This window comes from Nansenia antarctica (assembly GCF_963989245.1).
Source record: "Nansenia antarctica genome assembly, chromosome: 5".
Lineage (NCBI taxonomy): Eukaryota > Metazoa > Chordata > Actinopteri > Argentiniformes > Microstomatidae > Nansenia > Nansenia antarctica.
Window position 1 is genome coordinate 30,264,823 of NC_137690.1, and position 23,248 is coordinate 30,288,070.

At 40.5% G+C, this 23,248-nt stretch overlaps 1 protein-coding gene across 1 annotated transcript in view; it reads right to left on the reverse strand.

Moving 5' to 3' along the window:
* The window catches only part of parp8 (poly (ADP-ribose) polymerase family, member 8), a gene marked incomplete at its 3' end in the record, with an annotated part of 100,870 nt that overhangs the window by 49,903 nt on the left and 27,719 nt on the right, over nt 1-23,248 (reverse strand). Inside the window, exons 3-14 of the mRNA XM_080531010.1 lie at nt 22,764-22,801; nt 19,457-19,546; nt 18,883-18,953; nt 15,943-16,011; nt 11,637-11,731; nt 7,615-7,675; nt 6,465-6,555; nt 5,441-5,507; nt 4,966-5,094; nt 4,046-4,727; nt 3,578-3,631; nt 3,354-3,449 (exon numbers count right to left, since the gene is read on the reverse strand). Coding sequence (XP_080387136.1) covers nt 3,354-3,449; nt 3,578-3,631; nt 4,046-4,727; nt 4,966-5,094; nt 5,441-5,507; nt 6,465-6,555; nt 7,615-7,675; nt 11,637-11,731; nt 15,943-16,011; nt 18,883-18,953; nt 19,457-19,546; nt 22,764-22,801 — 1,543 coding nt within the window. The remainder of the gene's footprint in view (nt 1-3,353; nt 3,450-3,577; nt 3,632-4,045; nt 4,728-4,965; nt 5,095-5,440; nt 5,508-6,464; nt 6,556-7,614; nt 7,676-11,636; nt 11,732-15,942; nt 16,012-18,882; nt 18,954-19,456; nt 19,547-22,763; nt 22,802-23,248) is intronic.

A 23,248-nucleotide genomic window follows, 5' to 3' on the forward strand; every position in this document is an offset into this window, starting at 1 on the left:
CCTCCCTCCCCTCTGTTCTCATTCTCCTGGACCTGTCTGCTGCCTTCGACACAGTAAACAACCGATCCTTCTCTCCACCCTCTCAGAACTGGGCATCTCTGGCTCTGCACCTTTCTGGTTTGCATCCTACATGGCTGATCACTCTTACTAGGTGATGTGGAGAGGATCGCTGTCCTCCCCACAAAGCCCTCACCACTGGGGCCCCCCAGCGTTCCGTCCTAGGGCCCTTACTGTTCTCCCTCTATACAAAATCTCTTGGCTCTGTAATTTCCTCACATGGTTTCTCCTATCACTGCTACATACAGTAGACAACACTCAAACCTGTCTCCCCCCACCCCTCTGACTCACAGATGGCAACATGTGTCTCTGCGTGTCTTGCAAACATTTCTGCTTGGATATCATCCTACGACCTCAAGCTCAATCTTAACAAGACCGAGCTACTCTTACTCCCTGGAAAACGTCCTCCCTGCCTTCTCCAAGACTTCTCCATCACAGTAGAGAAGTCTACGGTGACCTCCTCCCAGACAGCCAAAACCTTGGGGTGATCCTCAACAACCAGTTATCCTGTGCGGCAAATATTATAACGACAGCACACTCCTGCAAATTTTTCCTCTACAACATCAGAAAGATACGTCCATTTCTCACCGGAGAAGCAGCTCAACTCTAGGTCCAGACACATAGATTACTTTTTCTTGCGATGACTGATGGATAGATGATTTACTTACTTAGACAAATGTATTTGTTTCAAGTCACTTTGGATAAAGGCGTCTGCTTAATGCCAAAAAATGTAATGTAAATCTTCTATTCCTCACATTTTAGAGGCCTTCAGAGAATGTTGTACTATGTCTGGATACAAAATTAATTGGACCAAGCATGCACTATTACCTATAAATCCAACACTGCCTTCTCATACATCCACAGTTATACATTTTAACAGACATTTTCCCCCATTAGGCATTACCACTAGAAACAACAACAGAATTTATAGTCGCATAGAGGCAGACCTAGAAAGTTGGTCTAAACTTTTGGTCATTCGTGCCACATCCATTCTCAACTTTGCTTAACCCAAATGCATCAGTTTCTTGTCAGCCTGTCAGAAGAATCGGAATCATAATTATTTGTATTTGCACAATTGACTTGTGAGAAGTTTAAAAAATTGCAATAAACATAATTAAAAGCTAAAAACAAACAAAGAAGTGCGCACCAACACAACAGACCGAGGCAGCGGTAGTAGGCGCCATCTTTACACTGTTGAGGAAAAGCTAGCTTTTTTTTTTTACACACAGATTGCAAGGTCTGGTTCACTCTGCTACATCACTTAAACGCTCTAAGCTCCACCTACGCCCCATTGTCTCCTTCCTTCTTACTATGTTGTTTACTACGGAGAAAGGGTCAGGTGGCATTGGCAGTCCAATTTTTCACAACCTCTCGCTTCTCACGGGAACTGTCTCTTTATTGTTGCCAGCCTGGAGTGACAGAGGTATATTGTCACCTTCTTAAAATAATGGCTTAAGTCACTTTTGAGGAAAATGATGTTTTGCCTAAATATCATATATTCTAGATTTGGTTCAGTTTATTCTGTTTTTGATTCATACTAACTTTATTCATAGGAAGTACTGTACCTCACTCCAAGCAAACACCATATACTGAAGATTAGTGTGACCTTTGTCCAGATGGAGATGCAGGCTCCTTCATGTTTTGGGAGAGCAGAGATGTGGCAAGGTTTTGGAGTCATGTGTCCTCTACACTGTCATATGTTTTGGGAGTTGTAATACCATTTTCATTCACAGCCATGCTCTTAAACGCTCAAATTGTTTAGTTAAATAGTTGTTGAATTAAAAGTGTCATTTGTCTGTTGATTGACTCATACTGTGTACCGTCTGTAACATTTTGCTTTGGAGATTGGGGAGGTTTGTGTATGTGTGTGTGTGGCAGGAGTATACAGTGTTATGGATTATTGTATTTAATATTTTGCTGAACAACTGTAATTTCATATTGCATAGGCTTAATGTATGCATATAATTGTGTTCCATGTCATGTGTTTTCTCTGAAAAGAAAAAAAGAATAATGTATCACAAAAGACAACAACTGAAGATGGCTGCAGTGCAGGCCTGGCAGAGCGTCACTAGAGAAGATACCCAGCGTCTGGTGGGGTCAATGAATCACAGACTTCAGGCAGTTATTGCATGCAAAAGATTGTTGACCAAATACTAAACATGAGTGCTTAAGTTGGACATTTGATAAATCTGTCCCATCACTTTTGGTGGCCCTAAAATAGGACTAGATATATGGACTATTCCGGTCTGAGCAGCCTTAATAAAACCAGCATTTTACATTTTACGTTATTCTCATTACCTTAATTCCTAAACTATTATTGAACTACTATTACTGCTATTGAAAGAATTCCAACAGTTCCTGAAAGCAGAGAAGCTTTGCTTTCTACGCATATAGGTTATTACGGTAATTCAAAGCACAAAGCTCAGGATATGTAGCTACTAATTAGCTTGTAAAATGTGCAGTTTGCATGCTGTTATAACTTTTTTGATCAACATCTAGCACAAGAAAATAGCAAAACATTTTGTCAATACTATGTTAAAACCGTCATAAATTTCTTAATAAACGCAAGTGTTTGTCCAGCACCACTGTGTGTGGTTGAAGATGCTATGAAAGTGATGACAGAACTTTTTGTAAACAATGTAAATAACCTGTAAAAAAAAACATGTCAGGTGACAGCTTCTTCTCAGAACAGAGAATTAGAAAAAGATATGGCAAGCACAAGTGAGTTGGTTCCTAACAAAAAAATCAGAAGGTGAAGCAGAAAGTGAAGAAGGTGAAAGACGAGCGAGCAGAATCAGAGACGACTGCCTATTGTCACGAGCTTGTGATTGACGGAGACAAAGATCCCCTTCTCTGGTGGAAATCAAATGGACGGCCCGAAAGTAGTTTTTCAGCACAGCAGGCAAGTCAAGCAAGTCCGTTACGTTCCCTGCTGAAGCCTGAAAAAGTAAACATGCTTGTTTTTCTGTCGAAAAACCTAGAATAGGCTTGAAGAATAGACAAACGTTCTGTAGGATCTATAGGATACGGTTAGGGTTAGGTTAGGTCGTTACTGCCGTTTTTGTTATTTATTGTAATTTTGTTATTATTTGATAAGCCTACGCGATGCTATAGGCTATGCTTAAGATTTGTTGTTAACCTCCGCTACCACGCTTTTAATCCCACGGTTATACCGTAAACCCAGGTTAAATTTGGGGACAGTTTATGGGGTTTCTAAAATTGAAAACAGCCCAACTCTAATTCAGATCTATGTTTCAATCACCAACTAGGCTGTAGGTCAGTGCTACGGTACTCACTCTTAGCATGGGTCCATTCTGGAACACGTGAGGTTCGTCACACACCACACAGAACTCGTTAAGGACAGGGATCCTCTGTTCAGCATACTCCATGGTCTGTCACCAACCAACACAGGTTCAGCACATGGCACACAGTAAGTGTTTGTTACATTTTGAGTCGAGATGAAAGGCATACATAAAACAATGTTATTATAAGTGTGTGTGTCTGTGTGAGGAATGTTTACCTGGACCAGAAAGCCTCTGTCTCTTATTGGTGTAGACTTGGCACCATGGTTTGGCTATAAAAGGAGAGAGTAAAAGGCCACAAACAACTAATGCCAGTGAGGATTATGACAATGTTAAAGCCATAGTTCACTACTATAATATCTGTACAGCTCATCATTTCATTGGAAAACAGTAGGCCGACATGGAGGAGGACTGGCTGCAATCCAGTCTGTTGTAATTATAAAATCATTAAAACATCATCATTAGAGCAACTATTCCTCATTAGCCAAAAGGTTAACAACATCATTGCATCATATCATGAGATTGGCCATACTTCAAGTGACATCTCATTGCTGCAATTTCAATTCGAGGTTTTGACCGAATCAACGACGCTAACCGATCATTGAACTGCCGCGGAGGGAGAAAAGAAAGGAGCAGTACTGCAGCCTATCAAAGCCCAGATCTGAATAACCACGAGCAGGGCTCACCGTCGGTGGAGTGGCGAGTGACGGGGCCAAGATGCCGATGAGCCCTGAGGTAAGAGAGAGCCGCCTGCCCTCGGTGGCGGGCTCCTTGAAGATGTCCGCCTTGCCCATCTTGGTGCTGCTGGAGTAGGACCGGCTCAGCAGCCTGTGATGGTGCTTGAGTCCGTCCAGCTCCTCCGTCCGTAGGTTACCGGAGCACGACCGGCTGAGTAGTCGGTGGGGCTTCAAACCGCCGCCGCCACCACCCCCGAGACTTCCCCCACCGCCACCCATGCCCATTCCACCACCTCCTCCGCCCCCACCTCCGGTGTGCTCGCAGCGAGGGTCGCCAGAGCAAGAGCGGGGGAGGAGCTTGTGGGGGGGGCGGAGCACAGAGGAGGCGGTGCAGTCGTCGGGGGGTTTGAGCCCGGCGGTGGAGGGGCAGGGGCGGCCCAGGAGGCGGTGGGGTTTGAGGGGCAGCAGGCCGCCGTGCTCCAGGCGGGGGTCGCCGGATAAGGAGTGGCCCAGGAGCTTGTGGGTGGACTTGCTGGTGCTGGTCCCGGGGCTGCAGCCGTCAGCTTCGGCCTGCTTGACCGTGTTGGAGCAGGTCCTACGGAGGAGGCGGTGGGATTTGGACACGCCGTCCTGCTCGGGCTTGAGCTTCTTTTTGCTCTTGACACTGCCGGGAGGAGGGTAGCTAGGGGATCTGACGAGGTCAAATAGGAAGAGAAGTTTGATTGTATTTAAGTTAGCTATCTCTAGTCTAATTAGCTCATTCATTTTCAAGATTTTACTGAAAGTAAACAAATAATTGAAAAAACCCTACTAGAACCAAGCGCTACTTAATCGTAAAAGAATGTAGAACATCCACGTCTATATCCATTTTAGATGGATAACTATTTCCACCACGGTCAGAGTTCGTCACGACTCATTGTTTCTCTTACCTGCGGAGCGTTGTGAAAATGTGCAGCGGAGATTTCACCTTCTTGTCATTCTGCTTTTTGCTGTGCGGGCAGTTGAGCTTCTCTTTACTTTGGTGCTTCCACTGCTGGGTGACAAATGTCTGCATGATCCTGATAGGAGAGAGGACATCAATACAACTGTGTTTCCATGATCCTGATGAGAGAGGACATCAATACAACTGTGTTTCCAATGAGGGCGAAGCCTCACAACGCCACAAATCATCAGAATGGGCTAATGACTTTCCACAGCAGTAAATCCAAAAAGCGAAATTAACTTTTTTCCATCGTAAGAAAATAATAGGATTGTACGGAATGTCTATTTGATATGAAATTGTTGCTTAACACAAGCTGACACAGCCGATGTGCATTCTTAAATGCGTAATTAAACAACCACAAAATGTTGTGCTATTGAAATGGTACATGATACTGGCAACACATAGAATTCTCTTTCACTCACTTTTTCATCTGATGTCCAAGTCCAAATCTGTCTTTTGTCGACACTTGGAACACATCAACTGTTGGGACTGAAAAAAAAAACATTCACAAAGAATATGCAATGCTGCGCTGCATTCCAGCTGTATGCAAAATATCAATTACCATTTTTAAATGCTCAAAGATGGAAGGTTAGTGCAAGTGTAAGCTGTTCCAAGCTGTCTATATTGCAGACCTAACCCTAGTTGCAAGAAAGGCACATTGGTCTATATTGCAGACCTAATCCTAGCTGATAGAAAGAAAGTCTTGCATGCAATCCTTTAGAGGTAAAACATCTGATTGATTATATGTCTGAGGAAAAGACACTAAGAAACATTCAAAGCCACTGCTGCCTGTTCTCAAGGCTCCAAAAAGACAATGAAAAGCAGTTTGGCTATGTCTCAATCCTTGAAAGGGGCCTTTCTTTCCTCTTTTTCCTTTCTCCATCTGTAGTGTTCTGAAAATGCACATCGCTAAAGGATAGGACTAACAATAACACAATTAAGATGTACAGTATGTAGGGTTCATTGTTGAAGTGAGTAACCGTTTCCTGATCTGTATCCAGAATAGTTTCATGTAAAGACTAGGATTTGAAAGGCCAATGTAGTAAAATAAGGCGGAGGCAACTTAAGACAATCAAGACAGCCATAAAAAAGAAAGAAGTGAAAATGTATCTGTGTAAGAATAGCGTCAAGTTGACATGTTCACCATTGAGCTCATCTAAGAACAGTGAACATCTGTCTGTTTAATAATGGCATTGAAGTTTTAGGAAAATGAGGAAAAACAGCTTTTAGCTACTGTACTCCTCAAACTGCGAGCGATCTGCAGGGTAGACTCTCTCTCTTTTTAAGCCCTTGGTTAGGGATGAACTCACAGAGGCATGCTCTTGGGGCACACCCGCAAAAGAGACCTTGTTCTTTTTTTCCCTGGATACAGTAATTAAAAGTTCAATTGAAAAAGTTGAACGGTTTCCCTTTAAGCTGATTTGTGAACAGTGCCTTGTGTCTGACCTGGTCCATTCAGATACTGTGTCAGTGAGCAGTGGAGTCGCACGATGACTGGCTCTCTCCTGATCACATCCCATGCAAGTCCTATTTCCTCCTGAGAACAAAAACACACCAACAATTCATTCATCTTATTCCATCAATGATAATAAAATTATATATATATATCTAGAATAAAATAAAAAAGTTGTGGGCACAGTGTGTGTCCTTGTGTGTGTCCAACTGTGCGTCCTTCTCTACTGTTGCATAATGTGCAGGGTCTGGTGAAAATGTTCCCAAGTAAGGCAAGGTTATTTTTCAGTGTTTTCTAGATTATGAAAGTAAGCTTACGTGTAAAATGATATGGGGTAAAGTAAAATGATGTGTTATACATTGAAATCAGAAAATAGTTGAAGAAGATATGCTTATTTGAATGTTGGTACCCGTCAAACCAAACACCAGAGAAACTTTCTCTGAATCAAAACAGACGTGTTTGCTACCATCGCCTTGGTAGCTAGCTAGCAGCTAAGAAGGAACATCACTATGACCATCTAACTGTGCATTTAGCACATCACAACATGCTGATAGAACATCAAACATGCTAAAAACACATAACTACACATAATTAGACGATCACATGGTCTTAGCTTTTGAACACGCCCTAAAACATACGTTTGTCATATGCATCACTAACCCAGTAGCCTGAAGCAGGACAGGACGCGATACAGTAAATCAAATTTAGAGATCCTAAAACTGTTGTTTGTTATATTGAGAGGGTTCTTCAACACTTCAACACAGCCTTGCTATTAATATATTATTAATATAATATTTCCATCCTGCTACTTGATTATTTTAACTCCTAAAATGGCTCTCAAAGTCTTATAAAAAAAGACTGTAACAGACATTTTCAGTTCTTTTATGATTTGGTATTCAGACTATATGTAAAATGCAACATTGTTACATTTGTATACGTGTATCCCCCTGCCACATCAGAACAAACTTATCAACTTCAAAGAAAGCAAATGCCTGGAAATACTGTCTAATTGCAGTCTACCAGACACTCTGAAATTGATTCATTTATACATGGTTTTCACCTATCACACACTTCAGATCAAATCACCCATCCAATAATTACATAACTGTGACACGTGGAACCCAATGAGAATGTAATACTTACATCTAGGAAACTGACATCGATGTGCAGATCAATGTCCACATCATCAATTGCACCGTATTCCCTGAAACACACAAGACAGAATTCTAGAAATATTTTCCGTCTTAAAACTTCAGGTGGACTGCACCACAATGGTTCACAGATTACTGAAAAGGTTACCGTTTGATATCTCAATATATATATATGTTTTGCTAGCATTCTCCGCACTGTGCAGCGAACATATTGTACAGACTTTACACACATTTTAGCTCAAATCAATAATGACAATGTTGATTGACATCGGCAATGGAATGCAAGGCATTGGAAAAGATCTGGTCCCGATACCCAAGGCTAAATCCAGAATGGTGTCATTGTCCTATACGAGTCCTACAGTGCCTCCAGAAAGTATTCAGACCCCTTCATGTTTTCCACATTGTGTTGTGTTATAGACTCAATTTAAAATGGATTACTCTGTCAATGACAATTAAATTGAATCTGAATCTGAATGTCACGGTGCACCAGTTCTACCGTAGACCATGGTGTTAAATGTCAGCGGGACTGGTACAGGATAGGAATATAGCATGTAGACAGCTGAGTAGGTGTATGAGATGTCTGATCTGGTTGCCGTGGGGGGGTTTGCAGTCCTGTCGTGGCATCAGGAGCAACATCTCCCTGACAGTGCCATCCTCCTACGGTTTACTCCACGCCACGTGTTCATTTTTCACAAGATCATCAGGATGACTTTGTTGCTATGCCCAAGGCTAACTGTCACCATGGTGAATAAACCACATCCCCCTGACGACGACGGCCGCGTTTGTGTCTGCAAAGCTGGGTGCTTTGAGGGAGTAATCCTCTTTTCTCTCCCCTGCGATCTCTCCTGCGATTTCACACACATACACAGACCTAGGAGCCCACTCAAGTACAGTATGGGTGAGAACATTAAACATCAGAGCAAATTAGAGAATCACTATAGTTTTCATGTAATATAAAGGTACTGCGTAGTTTTTTTTTTATGCCAGAACTTGCTGTCACAACGATGAAGACATTTTGATCAAAACCTTTCCGACAGCTGATTCGTAGCGGCATTGGTCGAAATGTAAGTACATCACGACGCACAACTAAAATCTTCACTCCTAGTACTCTTTCATGGGAAAGACTTTTCAGATTTTCTTGGAAACACTTGTGGAGGACAGAGGGACTGAGGGAGTACTGCATAAAGGATTTATGGATTTGTTTTCTCCCCAACAAACAAGTTATATAAAAAAAGAACACGTGCTTTGAGCCTTGCTACTATGGATAAAAAATAAATTGCTCAAAAGTTGAGCTCTCCCCAAATAGTCCCCTCCATTAGACCTTGTTGAGGGCACTCGGGTGTGTGTTCCAATCCCCATCCCTCTCTCTCTCTGTCTTTCTCAGGGCAGACACTGGAGCAATCAAGGACTCATCAAGCAGAGAGAGTCGGACACTTAGCAGATTGACTCAGGGTGGTCATTTGGCCGGCCAGGGTTTAAAGGCGAGAAGCCCTAGCAATCTTTAACACATTTCTGGGGGGGGGGGGGGGGGGGGGCTGCTGTCTGAGGCTGCTGCTGTTGTGTGTCTTTATAGGAGGGTCATTATAGTGAGGTAGGCCAGGCTATTTCAAGAAGCAAAGTGAACACTCTTCAGTAAAAGGTGTACTTCTCAACCTCTTTTTCAATCTGTATTACATGGAGGGTGGGCATTGTCAATAACACAGTCATTAATTACTTATTTTAATGATGTGATAGCTTCTTCCTAAACCAAACATGAGTGACATACAGTTAAAAATGACATGAACTATTATCCTTGCACTAAGATGCACGCAATTCAAGTTAGAGTAAATGACATGTTTGCATTTTAGCTCATTTTAGAGTCATAGCAAAGGGTCTGAATACTTATGTATGCCTGAAAATGTGATCCCGTATTCTTGGCTGATCGTTCCACTCCGGCAGTGGACGCAGGGTGGATGGTTCCACTCCGGCAGTGGACGCAGGGTGGACAATAGGTTTGTCATATCGCAGCAATGTCCCCACAAACTCTCGCGGCCTTCATAGCCGGTAAGAGTTCTTTATGCTTCGCACACAGCATCCGTATAGTCCTCCTCATTGATGTACACGTTGGTTCCTTTTAAATCTTTTGCTTTCTCCATGATCCTGACTTTGCCTTTAAAATTGAGGAGTTTTGAGACGATCAGCCTGATTCTCGCTCCAGTTGGTCGTCCAGTCTGATGCACCTGCTCCAGCTCAATCTCTGTGACTTTAAGCTTGCCAGAAAAGAGTTCAAACCAGCTTGTTACCAGAGCTCGTTACCAGATCTTGGATCCTGTCAAACACAATGTTGTCTCGTCGAGACTGACCCTCCAAGTAGTCTATTCTCTATTCAGCAGAAATGAGTAGATGTTATAGGCAAAAATGTAAACTTCTGCATCAATTTCAGAAAGCTTTGAGTAAGATTGCATTTAGCTCATCCACATCCTTTTGGGTATAGTGCAGGCTTTCATACAGTCCACTTATTTCTTTAGCGAATTCACCAAGTCTCTTGTTGTTTGCCTCAGTCATTATCGTCAGAAAGTTCTTATAGCTGCACTCCTGTTGCTCCAACAACTCTCTATAGAACATTTTCTGCTGTTCCATCAGATCACGCACCTGGGTTAGTCACAATCCTCATCTCCACTTCTCCCTTTTGGCAGCATGATTGCACTTGGCTTCAAGTTTGGTGTAGTTCACTGGTTGTTAGGTCATCAGGTGTAAAAAGTTGAAGATGTTAATGATGAAAAAACAATAAGACAAAATAGTAATCCAATGTCTCTCATAGAGCTACGGACATTGGAGAGTACAGAACACGGCTAGAACGCTGACTTCTAAAAGTTTGTTTGACAGCTGTACTAGCACGCATGAGACGGTCAGAGCGGAAGTGACCAAAATGTATTAATGTCAAGATTGTGGTTAATAAATTATAAATTAAATAAATTATTATTAACCACAAACATTTGATCTTCATTTGAGAGATGGAGGTAATATAACTAAACAAATCAAACAGAAACTAATTATTTTAAAAATGATTTGTAAAATGTAATTAGTAGAAATACAATTCTCTTGTGAGGAAAAGGTTAGGACAGCCCCAGATTTAAGTTAAAATTCCTAATATTAGAATGAAGTGCACCACATCAGATGCAAATGATTAGAACATCGTTAGAGAGGGTTTTGGAGTAGCCTGTAAACTTCAGACATTGATGTTGGTTTGATCTTGATTGTTGAAGTGAGTGGAATCCCCATGGTGAGATCAAGAGCTCTCTTTTTTTTGTAATCAATTATTTATTTCAAAACAGTACACATGAAAAACGCACAAATACAACACCAAACAAAATAAGTCTGTCCTGACTTTTCTTCTCTATCTTACCGCCCCCCCCACTATAAACACCCGAGATCAAGAGCTCCCTGAGGCCCTTCAGAACAAAGTTTGTAGATGCGTATGAGTCTGGGAAGGGATTTTAAAAGATCTCCAAACAATTAGAATTTTTGTATTTTAGACAAACACTGTCATAAACTAAATTATTCAGTCATCACTGACTGTCCAGGATGACTCACACGTAACAAGACAAATAAATCCATGCTTCATAACTTCAGTAGGTCTATTAAAGTACAGTGCAGAGCAGATATCCCAAAATAGACAAAAGTTTTAAAAAGTGCATATAGAGGAACCGTTAAAAACAACACATCAATCAGACAGTGATACTCTTTTAACACCCTTGCTACTATTGCACTATGAAAACTGTAAAACTGTCGGTCTTCTACACCTTGCACACTCATGGTACATAATGTTGTGTTATACTGTATGTATTATCTGTCTTGTCTCATTGCTGTGTATGTGGGTAAATGAAGAGCTGCCCCCCACGCTTCAATGAAAACTAACTCCACCAACCTCAGTAGTGTGACCATAAAATGACCTTGTATCTTGTAAGAAAAAGACAAGAGAAAGAGAGGGACAGGACAGACAAAAAAAAGCAATGTTCTTTTTTTTTTGTTTACCTGAGAGATACTGCATGGTGTCCGTATAACTCCCTCACTGCTGCCAGGTCCGCCTCCAGCTGGGGGTGCTTGTGGAGCTCGCCATCGTAGTTCACCTGTCAAAAAGAGACTTGTGGGTCCGCTGACTGATTCTTTCACCTATCAGAGGAGCCAGTTGATGAACAGCCAGTTCGCATATCAGGACATACAGAGCCTGCATAAGTAATGTAATAGGTAAAAGGGGGACTATGCATACAAGAAATTGTAATTTCTGAATATCATCAAATAAAAGTTGAGTCTCTACTTGTACTCTTTTGTAATTGGTAAGCAAAAGGCTCCTTGGAGAACTGCTGGAGAAAGTCCCAAAAAAGAGAATGTCGTAAAACACAACGCAGATGGAGAAAAACAAACCTTCAAGTCCATTATGATATATATAAATAGAATTTTCAAAACTACAATATAGAAATAAGAAGCGCCAGACAATTGTTCATAGACAATAATATCAATAACGCCCGCATCCTTTTAAATACTGTTGACAGACTAACAAATCCCCCAGCATCCATTGCTCAGGAACTTCTCGACTAGTAAATGCAATGAGTTTGTATCCTTTTTCAACAATAAAATAGAAGCCATTAGACAAGTCATTAGCTCCTCTGTGTCAGGCATGAAAAACATGTCACCATTAACAATTCCAAATAGGGTTAATATAATAATAATATACATAGTGTAACTATGTCAAAATGTAATCGACTACTAGACTCTAGATGAAATCATGTCATAAACCATCTACTTGTGCCCTCGATGTCCTACCAGCAAGTTTGAAAAAACATAATACAGCAAGGCGAGTGAATTAATACAAATAATTAACACTTTCATCAGGAATTTTTCTTGAAACCCTGAAAACGGCAGTTATCAAGCCTTTACTAAAAAAAACAGAGCACCCATATCAAACCTCCCCTTTATAGGAAAAATAATAGAAAGGTTTGTCCACAAACAACTTAACTATTTGACCCTAAATGACCTCTTTGATGACTTTCAATCAGGGTTTTGCCCCCTACATAGTACTGAAACGGCCCTTATTAAGGTCCTTAATGACATTTGCGTAAATACCGGAAAGATCTCAGTTTTGGTATTACTAGATCTTAGTGCTGCCCTTCCTTGACAGTGTAGGCTATGACATTCTAATAGATATACTAATAAATTGACTTTCAGACACTGTCCTAAATTGATTTAGAGCCTACCTACAGTAGAAAACTACTATGACTATACATTGACAACTTTGTATCCAACCAAATTAAAATGACATGTGGAGTTCCCCAAGGATCAATCCTTGGCCCCCTTCTATTCAATCTCTACATGCTTCCATTGTGATACATCTTAAAAAATAACAAAAAAAACTGGTCAGAAATCTTGGTGTAATACTAGACTCCTACTATCACCTGAAAAACATGTCCTAACAAGACGTGAAATACTCCATGCATTTGTTTCAAGTAGACTTGATTACTGTAATGGTCTACTAACAGGCCCATGTAAAAAACAAAAAAAACAAAAACAAATTGCAGCTCATCCAAAACTCCGCTGCTAGGGTTCTGACAAAAACGTTGAACACATTACACAGCTTTCAGTCACTCTGCCGCGTGCTCCTGGAACAAACTCCCTGAAGAACTCAAACAGGCCCAAACTCTAACTAAACATAACCCAAACTGTAGAGGATTCTTAATAATCAAAATAGTCTTGACAGGGGTGAGTCGTACGTTCCAACAAACAGTTCCAAAAAAGCAGAGTAACATGTGTATAAAATAAAAATAAACACATTATTTTATTTCCTCAAAAAAAAAAAATCACCATCGCCATCGCCCACCAACATTCCCTATATATATATATATATATATATCCCAAAATATTAATTCATCCCAACCACAAGGGGGAAATTACCACAAGGAAAAATTGAAATAACATACAATAGGGAATATAAACGTAGAAGGAAATATTATAATAATTTAATTAAAGCCATCAATATCATAAGTCAATCATTCAAAATTAATATTAGAAAATTAACATAAATAACATGTAGGACTAAATGGCTCCTACACAAACTATAAACTAAATATATTTAAAACTAGGCTAAAAACCTTCATGTTCTGCAGCATTTATGGCTAAACACTAGTACTTTATCTATGCTTATTAACACTTAATCAGCTAACCCTAACCCTGTGAGTAAAAAAAAACATGTTATATATTTGCACTCAATCAAATTTCAGGACCCTCCTTTCATGACTTTTCCTAGATATGTGCGTTCTACCACCCAGTATCCTTACATTTTCAAAATCACATCAGGATAAGCTAGTATAAAGCTATTTTGCAGTTTTTCTGTGTAGGAAGCAGGCTAATTTACAAGCTGCCATCTAGTGGTCGTTGTGTGTAAATAGCGGATTTACCTTCTAAAGAGGGCGGCTCTTTTAGTAGGTAAAAAGGCACGGCTGTTCTAGTGTTAAATGTTTTATCTTATTTATTTATTTATTTATCTATCTATCTATCTATTTTTATTACTTTTGCACTTTGAATTGCCTCTGTTGTAAGAAATGTGATCTATAAATAAACTTGCATTGCCTTGCCTAATTGTTTGAAAATCCCAACTTTTGAAGTGTAGAGCCAAAAGAAGAAAGAATGCTTCACTGTCCCATCAGTTACACAGAGCACTGTGTATCAGGGGTTTTAAGCTCTAGTTTTTGATTGGGAACCATTGGGATTTTATAAATCTATGAGGCCTATTTTTCTATGAGCACTTGCCATCCCCTACCAAGACGGTACCATCTTAGGGAACAGGAAGACATATTGTGAATTAATTTGGAGAGACTCTAAATAGACTCTCAGCATGACCAACCAGACTGTTCAAAGAAAGCCAATGAACACCTGGAACAAGCAGGATGCCATTTCTTAAACAGAAAGGGATATAACATCTTAAAATGTCTCAGCAGTGAGTAATAAAGGATCCAGCATCTTAAAATGTCTGGAGCAGTAAAGGATGTTTTCATCTTGTCTGGCAAGATAAAACAATATGAGGAGGATATGTTTGACAGCTCTGAGCATGCCTTCCTACATCCTTTAATCAGAATTTTCAAAACACTTTCATGAAGAAGAAAACACTGTCTGTGGGTGGTTGAGATTGTAAACATAACTACCTAACTCCACCACCACAACTGGTGATGAAACATGGTTGTTACAACTCGAAATGCACTCACATCCAGTCTTTTGAGTTGAAGTGCACCTCTATAACATCATATCATCATAACCCAGTTTAAGAAATGCATGAGACCATCACAACATGAAACAGATGAGAAAGTCAAAGTGTGCAGTCATCATCGGTCATGGCTTATTACAACACAGACTGGATCAATCTTATGATGGCGTTACAGCAGTGTACAAACCGTCCCCCCAGGCCAGATATTATAGTTTTCTGGACGCCAGTGAGCAATAGCCAGGGGTGGCTGGTGGGGGTAGAAATCGGAGGACACACGTTTGATACCATTGCTCATCCAACAATCATCCTCATCCAACAATGTCTACCTCCAGCCCATACAGTATATGCCGATAGGACACATTTCCCTGTGCACCAACATGTCATGTAAAATACACGTCAGAAAGAAAGGGGTTTATTACTGGGACTGACTATGGAACAAGGGGCATCAGGGGCCATTTACTAACTAGTCTACTAGCCTAGTGATGTGGGTTATGTGTCATAATATGAGCTATGTATATGTATACGTATATATATTATTTATTTATTTTTAAGTGCTTTATACATTCCGACTACTGAAATCAAAGGGTTCATGGTCAGGTGGTGCTGCAAAGAGAGCCATCTTGATTCCCAGCTCCTCGCTATTTTAAGTAACTCTCACAGCCAAATTTGTTTAGAGTGCTCCGCGGATTTATGACTTCATTGTAATAGATAATGCTATGATATCATATGTGACACGGTCTGATGAAAGGGGTAACAAGTCGGCAACCAATCAAAATATTGTGACTTTTAATTTGAAACACGGAAATACACAAACTCGCCAGTCAAGCCAAAATACTGCAATGCAATGGATTCGGTGAGTAATCCCCACTGCTACCTAGTTAACTAGAACACTACTTTACATTGTTAGCAGGCTCACAAAATAAGCTGTGTAAGTTTACTAGCGATGTGTCATTGTTCAACAATGCTGAAATGTATTTACATTTTTTTGAAATAAAAGTCTGAACATTAAATTGGCTGCCGACTTGCGGCCCAATTGACCAGACCGTGTCACATATTTCAAATTTGCAAATGATGCTTTATGCTTACCTGACCTCCATAGTAGAACTCCTCAGAATCATTGTCCCCCTCGGAATCCTCCTCTATGGCATAATGGCACTGGGGGAACAAGTGAGTTATCATTGACATAATCATTCATTCATGTTCTGAAGTGCCACTTTTTATACTGATTTATACTGTGCCTTGCAAAAGTATTAACCCCCCATTTCAGTTTGTGTTGCCTCAGAGCCTGAAATGGAAACATGATGAATTAGGATTTTTTCTTTAAGAAAGTAAACCAGTGTACAGTAAACATGTAGTCCCGCACGAATGACGTTGCGCCTCTCTATAAAGGAGAGTGACGGAGAAGCTTGTGAATGATGCAAGACGTTCATTCATAAACGTTTTACTATGACACTCTGATTGTCTCTGTTTTACAGTGCTGAGTCCCCAGTACACACAGGGAGGGCTTTTCTCTTGGTCCGATCCCTCTCTGTGACCAAAGAGAACAATTAACCCTTTTTTTCAAACACAAATTTCACCAATAGGCTAAGACAAAATATTTCCACAGGCAAATGATTTGGTTACAAATGCCACTGACTATAAACCTAGGTTACACAACTCTGGTTTCCGTATTGATATAGGCCAAGTTTTGGTATTAAATGATGCTGCATAACAGACTTATTATAAAATATAATCTCAAATGTGTTAACCTATTAGGCCTATTGCATTAGGCTACACTCCTACAGCTGCATTCATAGCCAGACTGAAATGTATGTGCTTTGTTTCATTATCAGTCTTGCTTCTCACAGCTTTGCATTGATTTTTCCAAATATTATTCTCAGTTCTGCTAGGCTATAGGCCTATTGCATTAATCAACACTCCAAGCTCTCCACATTGCACCCTATTATTACTTTTTAAATAATGAATCGGCATCACCTCGCAACTCCTAAACAGTTTCTATGGCAATACCCATCATTCACCCATTTCATCGGTGTGGGACAGCAAACAGTCTAATCAACACAATTGTGTGTAATTGAGTCTCGATTCAACTGAGGGAATTTACGAAGTCAAGGATATTCATTCTGCACTCAGGTTGACTCAGTTTAACTCATTGGGTAAACTGTTGAACATTTGTTTTACATTTGAGGTGATTTAGGATGGCCACAACAAAGTGTGTGTAGACTTTATGCAATCAATAGTTTGTAACACATCTTAGAACATGTGAAAGCAACAAACTGTGCTGGGTTGAACAGGGCACTGTGCAACACAATCTGACTTCATTAGGTATATAGTTGTTTGTCTTGTTGCTTCATTACTAGAGCCCAACAGATACATCTGAGCACCAATATTACTGGCCGATATTTACAGACATCTGTATTGTCCTGTGATAACGCACTGATACAGCACAAAGATGTGTGTCAGCCTCACATTCCAAAATTATAGAAAATCTGTGTCAGTGGATTTTTCCAGAGCAATATGCAGATATACAGATACAGTGCCCTGCGTAAGTAATGGGACAGTGAAGCATTGTTTCTTCTTTCGACTCTACAATCTCTAATTCTTAAGATTTAAATCCAATTGAACATGCATTTAATCTGCTGATGATAAGATCATTTTATGCAAAAAGACCTCAAAGCAAACAACAACTGAAGATGGCTGCAGTACAGGCCTGGCAGAGCATCACCATGGTTACAGTACAGGCCTGGCAGAGCTTCACCAGATAAGATACCTGGCATCTGGTGGGGTCAATGGGTCGCAGACTTCAGGCAGTTATTATTGCCTGTATATCAGGCAAAATAATGTCCACCAAATCCTTAACACAAGTGCTTAATTTGGACATTTGATAAATCTGTCTCATTACTTTTGGGTACACTAAAATAGGGGGACTATGCATAAAAAGTAGTGTAATTTCGGAATGGTGAAACCATTATGTACACAAATACCATACAATAAAATCAGATAATCTCTAACCTCATAGTAATTATTTGATTATTTATTTAATTAACGGCACTGTATATAGATTTTTATGAATTGATAAACGTATTTAATGGCATTTGCTGTTACCTGAGTGCCTGTTGAGGTGGCTGAATTGAGCAAAGAAACGTTAGCTCTGTGGACCGCAGTCAATTAGCACAGTTCCTAACTAAATGTTGTGTTGACTGAACACATATATTATTTACCAATCATTTATTTCACTAGTTAACATTAGCCATTAGCTGGTATCCATGAATTTCAGAGTTAGACACTGTAGATAACTTTTGTCACAAGTAGCATTGGGTGCACAACACAAGTTTGACCCCACTGATGAAATCGGGGAGGGGACTATGATTTGGTTTCTGTTTGTTCGTATGTCACAAGTTTTATCTCTGACATTACTGGGACAATTTTGACAAAACTTGCCTTAGAGATTGTTCAAATCTTGGCTTTAAGAAGCAAAACTGATAATGAATGAAATAAGCACAACACATTCCGGTCACCTTTCAGTTATACATAAAATAATAATAATTGTCACCAATTCACACGAGGGGCACTATATAATTCGTGGGGGTTATGTTTACAATACTTGTTTACTCTTTTGAAAAGTGTGGAATTTACCATTACTGGAAACTACAGTGGTTGGCAAACAGAAAGTGGAGGTGGTATTCTAACAGTATATTCTATGACAGCTTTTCTTTCTTTTTTTATGTTTTTGTAAATTAAATATAACTCATTATAACCACAATAATTCAGTGGATGATCAAACTGTGACAAGAAAATAGATTGCACAGCAAATCACTGATATCCATATGCAGTGCAATATGCAATGTGAAATTATTTTCTGGCATAGCAACCAAAAATTCGGTACCAAAATCCAGTACCAGTCGGGCTCTATTCGTTACATAATATAGAGATTGAAAGTTCTGTGCATAAATATTGAAAATAGGTATTATCTGAGATATATTTGTTAAATATTCATTGAAGGCATAGCATGGTCATGGTCAATCTCACCTGGTGTTTGTCTACCTGAAGCTTTGACTTGATAGACAGGCAGCTGGGGGCTTCATTATTCAACCTAATCTCTGTTGACAAAGTATAATGAATTAGGCACAGTGAGCCAGTAAATCTAAGCATATACTGTATGACATTTACTTGCTTATTATTTTTTTCAGATGTAAGGAGGACTGCGGGCTGGAAATGTTGAAACCAAACAAAGAGCAACTGCTGAGATTAAGCTTTCCACTGAAACAACAGTGTATTAGCTAATAATGCTGTTTACACAGTATCAGTGGTGAGCCTAAGACAACATTCTCTAGAAATTGGCAAGCGCCCACCCCCAGTAGAATATGTACACAGACATGCTCATTAGCAACAGCGTCTTGCAACTACCGTCCAAAACGTTTGTATCAAACATATAGGACGTAAAAAGCAAACAGGATGAAAAACACAATTCACTGTATTCAAGCAGATTCTCATAGACCGCTCAACACGACGCAATGCAATGTTCAACTCTACAGTATACAGACAATCTGACACACCAAAAGTGATACTGTTGCCTCACACCTGTGGGCACCTTAGGACTAACCTGCTGCAATTCTGTGGAAGATGACAGGGATTGGATCTCGCGTGACTAACACCTCTTCCTCATTTTCAGAGTTTGATACATATGTGTTATCTGAGGAAAGAATGAAAAGAAAAAAAGTTGACAAACACTCACTTCACGCACAATACAGTACCTTGCTCATGAAACTCAACGGTGGCAACCAGTTGAGTTAAATGTGATGCTGTAGGAACTATGTGGAGTGTGCACTTTGTTGCTGCTTAAGTTGACATGCTAGCCCGCTCCTGTAACCCAGATGGCTTCCGTTTACGGCTCTGCAGCCAATCAAAATGTGTTACGTTTACGGCTTTGCAGCCAATCAAAATGTGTTACGGTTACGGCTCTGCAGCCAATCATAATGTGTTACGGTTACGGCTCTGCAGCCAATCAAAATGTGTTACGTTTACGGCTCTGCAGCCAATCATAATGTGTTACGTCATCACAGCCAATCATACTGTGATACGTCATCTGTAATGGTAGGACCCCGAACAGTTGAACAGACCCGAATACATGTGGTACCTACACGGTTCTCGATTCCCATCCCTATCTATCAGTGTTATTCAAATCTGAACAGGATTATTTTCACTTTTAAGTGATGCCTATTCTACCCAACAGGATGAAGTGAGGAAGGTTGTACAACATCCAGCTCCACCTGCTGACTGGAAACACATTCAGATGGATGCACCATAAATACAATTGGGGTCAATCATTTTTCAATCCAGGAGACATACATTACAATTCTGTGCACCTACTAACTAAAAACACTATTAAATATCAATTCATTTCCTGAATTGACAGATGGAATATATCCCAAGCCTTACAACTACTTTGTTCCTCTGACAAAAGAATGACAACAAACAGCATTAGTGAGCGACAACGCTGGTCTCAGGCAGAACCAAGGACACCTGGAACCTCACCATCAGGCCCCCTGTTATCTTTCATGGTTATTAAGTCCCATTTTGTGACAAGTCCTAAAGCAGCTTTCTCGTCTGCGCAATAATAGCTAATTGAACGACTCTGGTCCGCTGTCAGACTACTGAAAGAAAGTCTGGGGTTTAAAAATCGACAGGATTATGCAACCTTCGGTACTCGCTGGCACTCTCCCTGTTTATCATGCAATGTCTGAGGTTAGTCACTCAACAAACAGACTGGATGATGGCAGCACAGTAAGTACTATATGAATATAATATCTGATCAAGTTTATTGTGAATAATACAGTATACACACATCTCACTTGCTAAACTGCAATAAAACAATGCATATTTTTATTATGCTATCATAAAGGTATCATAGTATCTATTCTAAAACGTCATGGCAAGTAGTAATTCGAAAGACTGCACTTATTAAAGTCCTTCATTTGGGGGGATTGTAATGACTATGTTTAATTGCTAGTAATCAGGGAATAAGATCCCTTGAACATGCCGGGGAGATCCCCCTGCACATGCAGAAACACAACAGTTGACGTCTGACACGGTCTGTTGTGTCTATTTCGGGGGTTTATATTATTATTAAGGAGGATGTTGTTGTTTGGAACTTCTAACTGAGTTTCCGTGGTGGCAGATTTCCCACAAACTTACGTCCGCTCCTTTATGTACAGTAGTAATACCCAACACTTTGGAATCCCATGTGATGTCATAGGAATCCCATGTGATGTCATATGATCATGGGAATCCCATGTGATGTCATAAATGATCATGGGAATCCCATGTTATGTTATCCCGTAAAGACCATAGGAGCCCTTGGTGTTAATATTAATAATGAATATTATTTGTAAAGCTCTTCTCATTTGTACATTCTCAAAGCTCATACAGCCATTTTTAACCATATCTATGTATTCCAGAACCTGGAATGGGCTGTCGTTCATATGGAGCGCCTTCACCCGATAGGATTTTCCTCATGAGCCACAATGCTCCTGCAAGTAGACAGGGTTCAGTGGGTCTGTACAAAAAGCCCCCAAATCAACTCCACATCACACTTAGAACTAATAGCCTAAGTGGTGGCAGTCCATCAAAGCTAATAATACCACCACTTTAAAGTCAAATGAATGCTCAATACAGTACTTTGTGGTGGAACTTGTTTTTTCTGTCCAAGTATGCATTACTGTGTCCCTCCACACAGCAGAGGAGGAGGGATACATTGTAGCCTGTCTCACCCTGACCCTGAGAGTGTAGCTACTGGATGTAAGCTTCCCTCCATCCAGGATGAATGAATGAATGATGAATGAATGGTCTTTATTGTCATTGATATAGTACAGGTACCATACAACGAAATTTGGGAAATTCATTTAAAGTGTCGCAGTTTGCAGGTTTGAAATGTTCACAGTTGTGTTTCAGTATTGCACTTGATTACAATCTAGTAGCTGCCATCAAATTGTCTAGATTGTCCAGGGCCTAGAACCTAGGTCTTTGCTGTGTTCAGGGCCTGAATGGCCCTGGGGTAGAAGCTGAGCTTCAGTCTATTTGTCCTTGCGAACATGGTCCTGAACCGCCTGTCCGAGGGCAGCCGAGCAAAGTGTTCGTTCCCAGGGTGGGATGGGTCTCTGGAGATCTTGGAGGCCTTCCTGAGGCAGCGTGTGTTGTACAGCTCTTCCAGAGAGGAAGATGGTGTGTCAGCAAAGCCCAGAGGATCATCAAAGATCCCAGCCACCCCAACCACAGCCTGTTCGAACCGAAGCCGTCCAAGAGGCGAGGGCTCTTCCGGAGCCTCAGGGCCAAAACTCAGAGGCTAACCAACAGCTACTTCCCCCAGGCGATCAGGCTCATGAACAAGCCCACTGTAGACAATTGACTATCTTCCCCTAGCTCACCCCATGTATACGGACTACAGTAACCTTAAGCTCACAGCCACTTTACTACTGAACTCTCTATTATCCCTAGTGGCACTACTAGTGTATCCTGTCTACCTGCACTATTGTCACCGTTATCTTGTATTATGCCTATTATTTTTTGTCACTTATGTCCTGTACTACTGTCACCTTTTTATCTTGAATTATGCCGTATTATTATGCCCTGTGCTGCAATGCAATGTCAGGAACCGAAGCCTAAGGATTGTACTCTGTTACACATGTAATGTGTGTAATGTAAATGTCAATGTAATGTGACATAAGATGTATCTCAGTGTGGAGGGACAGAGTAATCAGTAATATAAGAGTATTAGGTGAGATTTTAGGCCTGATTTGAAGGAGAGCGTCTGGGCTGTCTTGAGGTCCTTCCGAAGTAAGATTCCATTAGCAAGACAGCAGTACCAAGGTGTTACACACTGTGAGGTCACCGACTGGACATTCATTCCTTACCTGGATAATCATCAGAGACGTGCACAGAGTAGGACACCCTAAGACAGAGAGAGGGAACACATTGGTACGTTATACAATTATAAGGAACAAGCAAGGTGGGTACAGTATCTACATTGTTGAGAGAAAAATAACAAGATCTCAGTTGGATTGGCCAGTTGTTCGAGAGAAAAATAGCAATACATAATTGGAAACGCCAGTTAGTTTGACAGTGCATTATTGTTGACCCTGTGACTGTGTATGCTTCAGTGAGATCATAATTACAGTCGTACAGTTCCTGGTTGACTCAGCACTGACACCAGCGGGTGTACGGCTCAATAGCAAGTTCTACCAAGCGTATCAACAGACACCAAGCTAGTGGAAAGCAGATTTCTCTCCTTCCCCCCACCCAAAGCCGCCCGCTGATAGTGACAAAGTGCAGTGACTACTCTATTCCAATATGTTCTATATAATGTGTGACCTCAAAGATGACTGCAACAAATCTATAA